The sequence below is a fragment of the Lycium ferocissimum genome, chromosome 8 (genome assembly GCF_029784015.1).
Source record: "Lycium ferocissimum isolate CSIRO_LF1 chromosome 8, AGI_CSIRO_Lferr_CH_V1, whole genome shotgun sequence".
NCBI lineage: Eukaryota > Viridiplantae > Streptophyta > Magnoliopsida > Solanales > Solanaceae > Lycium > Lycium ferocissimum.
The window spans coordinates 48,105,734-48,112,711 of record NC_081349.1 but is presented as its reverse complement, the minus strand read 5'-3'; the positions used below and the strand labels follow the sequence as shown (position 1 = coordinate 48,112,711).

At 37.5% G+C, this 6,978-nt stretch overlaps 1 protein-coding gene across 1 annotated transcript; it reads left to right on the top strand.

Annotated features, from left to right (window-relative positions):
* The first annotated feature begins 450 nt into the window (after nucleotides 1-450).
* LOC132066438 (uncharacterized) lies at nucleotides 451-1,735 on the top strand. Its single transcript, XM_059459750.1, has 2 exons — nucleotides 451-1,271; nucleotides 1,396-1,735. Exons 1-2 carry the CDS (start codon nucleotides 451-453, stop codon nucleotides 1,733-1,735), a joined length of 1,161 nt encoding a protein of 386 aa, XP_059315733.1.
* The last annotated feature ends 5,243 nt before the right edge of the window (nucleotides 1,736-6,978 follow it).

Below are 6,978 nucleotides of genomic sequence, written 5' to 3'. Positions count from 1 at the left end.
AAAGAGGGATTCGGTGCAATCAATAGTAACAAAACACAATGGGATGGCGGCGGTGATATTTGATGCTGAGGATTATTATGGTCTTATGGCCGACGAATGCAAGTACACAATTAATGGTTGATTCCTGAAAACTAGACCTCAAATTGAAACAATTCGAGCTACTATCAAAGAAAGATTCGCTTTTAAAGATACTGTGAAAACTGGGGTGTATGACAATCGTAACGTTTTCATAGATGTCTGTAATGAAGAGAATTTCAATACTATTTACTTCAAACATGTTATTGAAATAGAAGAACAACCTATGTGGATGAGTAGATGGACCCTTGATTTTACCCAGAAGAGGATTGCCCTCTTACTCCTGTTTGGGTATTGCTTCCAAAACTCCCCTTCCATCTACATACATGGCAATATATAAAATAGATTTTGGCTCCTATTGGAGTGTCGTTGGCCATGGATGCAACTACTAAAGGAAGGACTAGGCCAAGTATGGCAAAAGTCCGCATTGAAATTGATCTTACTAAGCCAAGACTGAATAAGATTTGGGTGGGACTTAGGAATGCTGTTATTCCCCTACAAGGATTTGAACAGAAAATTGAATATAAAGGGGTTCCTAAGTACTGCAACTACTGTCGACTACAAGGACACTATATGAATCAATGTAGAAGAATGGAGAAGGATAAGGTTGAAAGGGAAGATTTTGACAAAAATAACCAGGAGAAGAACAAAAACAACAGAGATCAGGAAGCAAATGCTACAAAGGGCACAAATCTGTTTAAGGATTCTAATGGGGCTAAGAGTGCTGAGATCTCTAAAACCGTCAATGTCAATCAGGTTATTACTATGCTAAAAGATAATGTTGAGACTGGTGGCGCTAAAAGGACAATGGAAGCTACAACGTCTAAGGGAACTGTGGTGACTAAGAACTCTGCTAAAGAAGTAGTTTCTCAAAGCCAAAGAGGTAGACAAGTGCAGGCCCAGAAAGAAACCAGATTCAACAATAAAAGAGGAACCAGTGCCCCTCCTAAAAAATCTTTTAAACCTACTGGAGCTATTTTTGGGGTGGATAAACCTCCTCCTACCAATGAGATGGTTAAATCTGGTGAAACTGAGAAGAAGAAGATGGATGACATTACAATAGAAAGCAACACCACCAACACTGCAAACAATCCTCAAACATATGATAAGGATTTGGAGCATCAACAACAACTAATGGCAAAAGGCACACAAATGGTAGCTACTCCTATTAAGGACCCTAATGAACTACATATAATGTTACTTCAATATGGAAAGGACAAGACTGCTAATGATCATCTTTGGATTACTAAGAGGAAGAAGAAAGGCAGAACTCGTAAAACATAACTCAGTTCCTGATGAATGCGAATTTACTCAAAATAGGTTCATTGAGTTGGGGAATGAAGGTGATAAAGACACTGAAGCTCAGGAAACAAATGAACCTGATAAACAGGATCCAACTCAAAACAAAAAACCTCATGAAGATGAGTGGGCTGGCAATACCTCTACTGAATATGATGATAGTAGCGATGGATCATCTGATGAGGAAGTACAAAATTTGATTGATACTACTATTGGGAAAGACAAAGACACTGAAGAACAACAAAAGGTTGTTGCAAAAGTTTGTAAGAAACAAGGATTATCCCCAAGAGCTGTAAAGAAAAAGAAAAAAGTGGGGGAATCCAGTGGCAAGCCAAACACACAAGCACAAAAGATGTCCTAAAAAAAACCCCCCAAGAATCTAGTTTTATGATTAAGCTCATTAACTGGAACATTAGGGGAATGAAATCCCAGGCTGCTACTGAAAGACTGGTATACCTTGTCAAATTTCATAGAGTATCTTTTATTACTTTACAAGAACCTTTTTTGCAGGATACTTCTATTGAGCATTACAAAAATATATTAGGAATGAATGGCTGTTTTTCTAACAGCAGCAACAAAATTTGGATTTTCTGGAGCTCTGAATTGATGTGTAATGTATTTGCTAATCATGCCTAGATGGTCACATGTTTAATAAAGTTTGGGAATCCTATGACTAACCTATTTGTTTCCTCTGTTTATGCTAAGTCTAACTCTGCAGGTAGGGAAGAATTATGGGATCATATGAGAGCATTCTCTTCCACTGTTTCTTCCCCTTGGATGGTTTGGGGAGATTATAATTGTATCTTGAACCCCGAGAGAAATTTGGAGGATTACCTCATGGACTCAACAAAAGTTTACCTTTCTTGGAATGTATGAATGACTGTGGAATTTCTAATTTGGGTTACTTTGGAAGCAACTTTACTTGGTGTAATGAAAGAAAGAACAGTGATGTTATATGGAAAAGATTGGACAGAGTATTGGCTAATGATGGGTGGACTAATCTATTTATAAAACTACTGCTCAACACCTGCCTAGGATTGGCTCTGATCACTGTCCTCTTTTAATTTCTGCCTATAAAGAGGACAATAATTTTGTTAAATACTTTAGATTCCTTAATTTATGGGTAGATCAGGCTGGTTTCTATGATCTGGTGAAACTGCATTAGAATTCTGAGATTACGGGTAATATTTTTTGGGTCGTTCACCAGAAACTCAAACTTGTTAGTAAAGCTCTTAGTGAGTGGTCAAGATCTCAGGTTGGAGACATTTTCCTGAAACTTCAACTTATGGAGGAAAATGTTTCTCACTGTGAAGAAGCTTGGATGAATTCGCTGGATCATAATGATAGAATGGCTCTTAACAAAGCCAAGGCAGAACTTGTACTGCAACATAAAATTGTTGACAACTTTTGGAGACAAAAGGCTAACATCCAGTGGTACAAGGAGGGAGATGAGAATACTAAATACTTTCACAACTTAGTGGAAGGAAGGAGGAAAATGCTGAATATCCATAGAATCAGTGTCAATGATCAATAGGTGGAGGGAGATGACAACATTGGAGCTGCTGCTGTTTCTTTCTATCAAAATCTATTCAAAAATGGGGACAAAAAGGTGGATATGGAATTGATCAACTTGGTTCCTCAGATGATCACAGATGAGGATAATAGGATGCTCACAGAAGATCCTACTCACGAAGTAGTCAGGAGAGCTATTTTTAGCATGGATCCTAATAGCTTTGCAGGGCCAGATGGGTTTAATGGTTTTTTCTATCAGAAAACTTGGGAGATCATTGGTCCAGAGATTGTGAAGATGGTCAAAGTTGTTTTGAATGGACAACATCTTACTAAATTTTTTACTAACACTTGTTTAGCTCTTATTCCTAAAACTGATAACCCTCAAACTTTTTCTGATTTCAGGCCTATCAGTTTGAGCAATGTATCACAAAAGATTATTTCTAAAGTGCTGAATTAAAGGATTTCCAGAATTATCCCAAGAATCATATCACAAAATCAAAGTGGTTTTGTAAGACATAGATCTATTGGAGAAAATGTTTTGTTGGCTCAGGAAATAATCCATAATATCAGAAAACCAAACAAAGGGGGAAATGTCCTTATAAAATTGGACATGAACAAAGCATATGACAGACTGTCATGGAATTTTCTATGTATTGTCATGAGAAGAATGGGTTTCTCTGAGAAATGGATTACTATGATTTGGAATCTCCTATCCAATATATGGTACTCAGTGGTCATAAATGGAAAAAGACGTGGTTTTTTCAAATCAGACAGGAGTGTAAAGCATGGGGACCCAATTTCTCCTTCTCTCTTTATTATAGTCGAAGTGTTAACTAGAGCTTTGAATAAATTATATGATGATCCAAGGTTTATTGGCTTTAATATGTCGACTAATGGACCTAGGATCAATCATCTGTCCTATGCTGATGACATAATTATTTTTTGTGCAGGTAAAATATATACTATTCAATTGGTCCTGGATGTTCTGAAAAGATATGAAGCAAATTCTGGACAACTTATCAACAAGAACAAAAGCTGCTTCTTGATGGCTGATGATGCTCCAACTAAGCGGAGGAAGATTGTTGTTAAGCTACTGGATTTTCAGAGAAAGGAATTTCCAATCACTTATTTGGGGTGTCCTCTTTTCTCAGGAAGGAAAAGAATACATTTCTTCACTGATATGGTTACAAAAATAGTTCAAAGGATTGGTGCTTGGCAAAACAGACTCCTCTCTCCTAGAGGAAGAATGATCCTTATTAGACATGTTTTAAGTGCTATGCCAATGCACCTCTTATCCATTTGTCAACCTCCTAAGTCAATTTTTCAACAAATTGAGAGAGCGTTTGCTAATTTCTTCTGGGGATCTATGGAGGGCAAGAATAAGTTTCATTGGTCATTATGGGAGAAGATGTGTCTTCCTACTATTGAAGGAGGAATTGGTGTAAGATCTATGGAAGATATCTCTGATTCTTTTTCAACAAAATTATGGTGGCATTTTAGAAGTAAGAATTCCTTGTGGACTGACTTCATGAAAGGTAAATACTGTCAAAGAGTCCATCCCATTGCTAGAAAATGGAATTATTCTCAATCTCACACTTGGAGAAGAATGATGAAGATTAGAAGCAGAGTGGATCACTTGATAAATTGGAAAATCAACTCTGGCTTTTCTAGTTTTTGGTGGGACAATTGGATAGGTTGTGGTAAATTAGCTGATTTTGGTGTTACTTCTACCTCTATCAAGATTCAGGTGTCTAATTTTATAGTTGATGGAAGGTGGAACATTTCAAAACTCTCCCAAGTTCTTCCTCCTGATAAAGTTCAACTTATCCTTGGAGTTAAAATTGGATCTTCTCATCTAAATGACTGTCCTATGTGGATTGTTTCATCAGATGGAAAATTCAATTGCAACTCTGCTTGGAATGTTTTAAGAACTTCCCACAATATCTCTTTGGTCAACAAATTGATTTGGCACAAGAAATGCCCTTTTAAAATTTCCTTTTTTCTTTGGAAAATCTTGTGACATAAAGTAGCTGTGGATGGTAATCTCATGAGATTTGGCTGTAATATTCCATCGAGATGTGATTGCTGCTCAAGTCCAGCTTCTGAGGATGAGGAGCATTTATTTGGTCAGGGATCTATCAGTAAGAGAATATGGAAGCATTTTAGCCAGATGATGGGGATAAATATAGACCAAGACAATCTGAGGCAAATGCTTCTCAAATGGTGGTTCATGAAACCCTCTAATCCTGTTCAAAAACTGATTTTGCAAATTACACCTGGCATCATCATCTGGCAAATCTGGAAAGCCAGGTGTAAAAGCAGATATGAGAATGTTAGAATGTCCCCTTATAGAATCATTTTGAAGATTAATCAGCAACTTATTTTGATTGCTCATAATCAGTTCCCTAAAATTCCTCCTTTTATGAAGAGCATACATTTTTATGATCTTACTGAAAAAGCTCAACATACAACTACTACATTTGCAGTAAAGTGGATTTCTCCTCCAACTAATTGGGTGAAACTGAACTCCGATGGATGTTCTAAGGGTAATCTTGAACTTAGTGGTGGAGGAGGAATTATTAGGAACACACAAGGAGATTTGATTACTGCATATGCATCAAATTTGGGACATATGTCTAACAATTTGACAGAGGCAATGGCCCTACAAGTTGGACTTCAATGGTGCAAAGACAAGGGAATCAGATTCCTTGAAATTGAAAGTGACTCTCTTATGCTTGTCAATTGGATCAAAGATACTAACAAGATCCCTTGGAATATTGCTTCTGTAGTGCTTAACATTAGAAGATTATTCGAGTCCTTTGAAGAGATCAACATACATCACTGCTATAGGGAAGCAAATAAGGTTGCCGATGTGCTTGCTAATCATGGTTTGGAATGCATTGATACAAACTGGTTTTCTACATATTCCCAGTTGCTTCTGAGTGCTAAAGGTGTTTACAATATGGATAAACTCGGCTTCCCATCTTTTAGACAAAGATTTCTCAAAAATCTTTCAGTCTTGACATGCAACTATAAAGAATTTATCTCTTTGATGTTCATTAATTCACATTTGTATAGACAGGGGAGTAAATGTATAGGCTAACATCTCCCTCCCTCTTGGAATATATTTTTGAGATCTCACATGCTAACCTACTTTCATGGCATGGTTGGAGCCCGTTCCACCTTGTATGGGTATGAGTTCTAAGTATGAACCCCTCTTTTGTACTGTTGAATCAATAAATACATCCAAGTCCATGCTTATTGAACCAAGATGGACAAGCTTTTAAAAAAAAAAGTATGTTTATCCAAAAGTCAACTTTGAGTCAACTCTTTTTCACTTTAAGCCCAAATTTCCCAAAATGTCACCCAAATCATATCCAAACACATCGGGAAGCGTGTCAACGGTCCTCTCAGGTCAAAAGTGAGCTAACCAAGCTCGAAAAAGGTCAAAAGGGCCGAAAATGCAATAACGACCAAACGGGTCGTTACATTAGATACCAATTAAATAATCGCTCTTCCTCGACCGATAAGGAAGAGAGGACAGAAATAAAAATGCTCGAATCGACAATCGAAGATATCGGCCACGCACGTCGGACTTCTCTTTATAGGAAGGATTCTCATCGAACAAAACTGAATCCCAGCAAATGATACAGAAACCACCAGAATGGTACTTCTCCAACATGAACATGGAAAATCGGATGACCATTCGATAGATCTGGTGAAAACTAACTCATAGAACAAAGGGTCCAACAACGGGTGGTCTAAAATGGCCCGATACACCTCGGGCTCACTTGCCAGTCACAACTCTCAGAACATAGCTAAAGCTCTAATTTTCATATCTCCATATTCAAATTTCCTTCATAACTGATCCTCAAATAACAATTTGCTTTTACTCAAATTCTCTGATTGGATAAAATCGCAACCCTGAACACGATCAATAGGCCCCCAAACACCTACCAAACCAACGCAATCCTCTAAAACGTGGTCACAAACCATAGCCCATTCTGAATCGATAAAATACTCTGATTCCTCTAACTCCTTCTCTCACATCTTCTAAAGCCGTTACTCGCACCGTGATTTCTTAGAAACATA

Excerpts from the sequence above, each read along its gene's own strand:
- LOC132066438 (XM_059459750.1), top strand. The coding sequence starts at position 451 with ATGGATGCAACTACTAAAGGAAGGACTAGGCCAAGTATGGCAAAAGTC. Across the intron at positions 1,272-1,395 it reads CCTAATGAACTACATATAAT|GTTCATTGAGTTGGGGAATG; the intron begins GTTACTTCAATA and ends TACTCAAAATAG.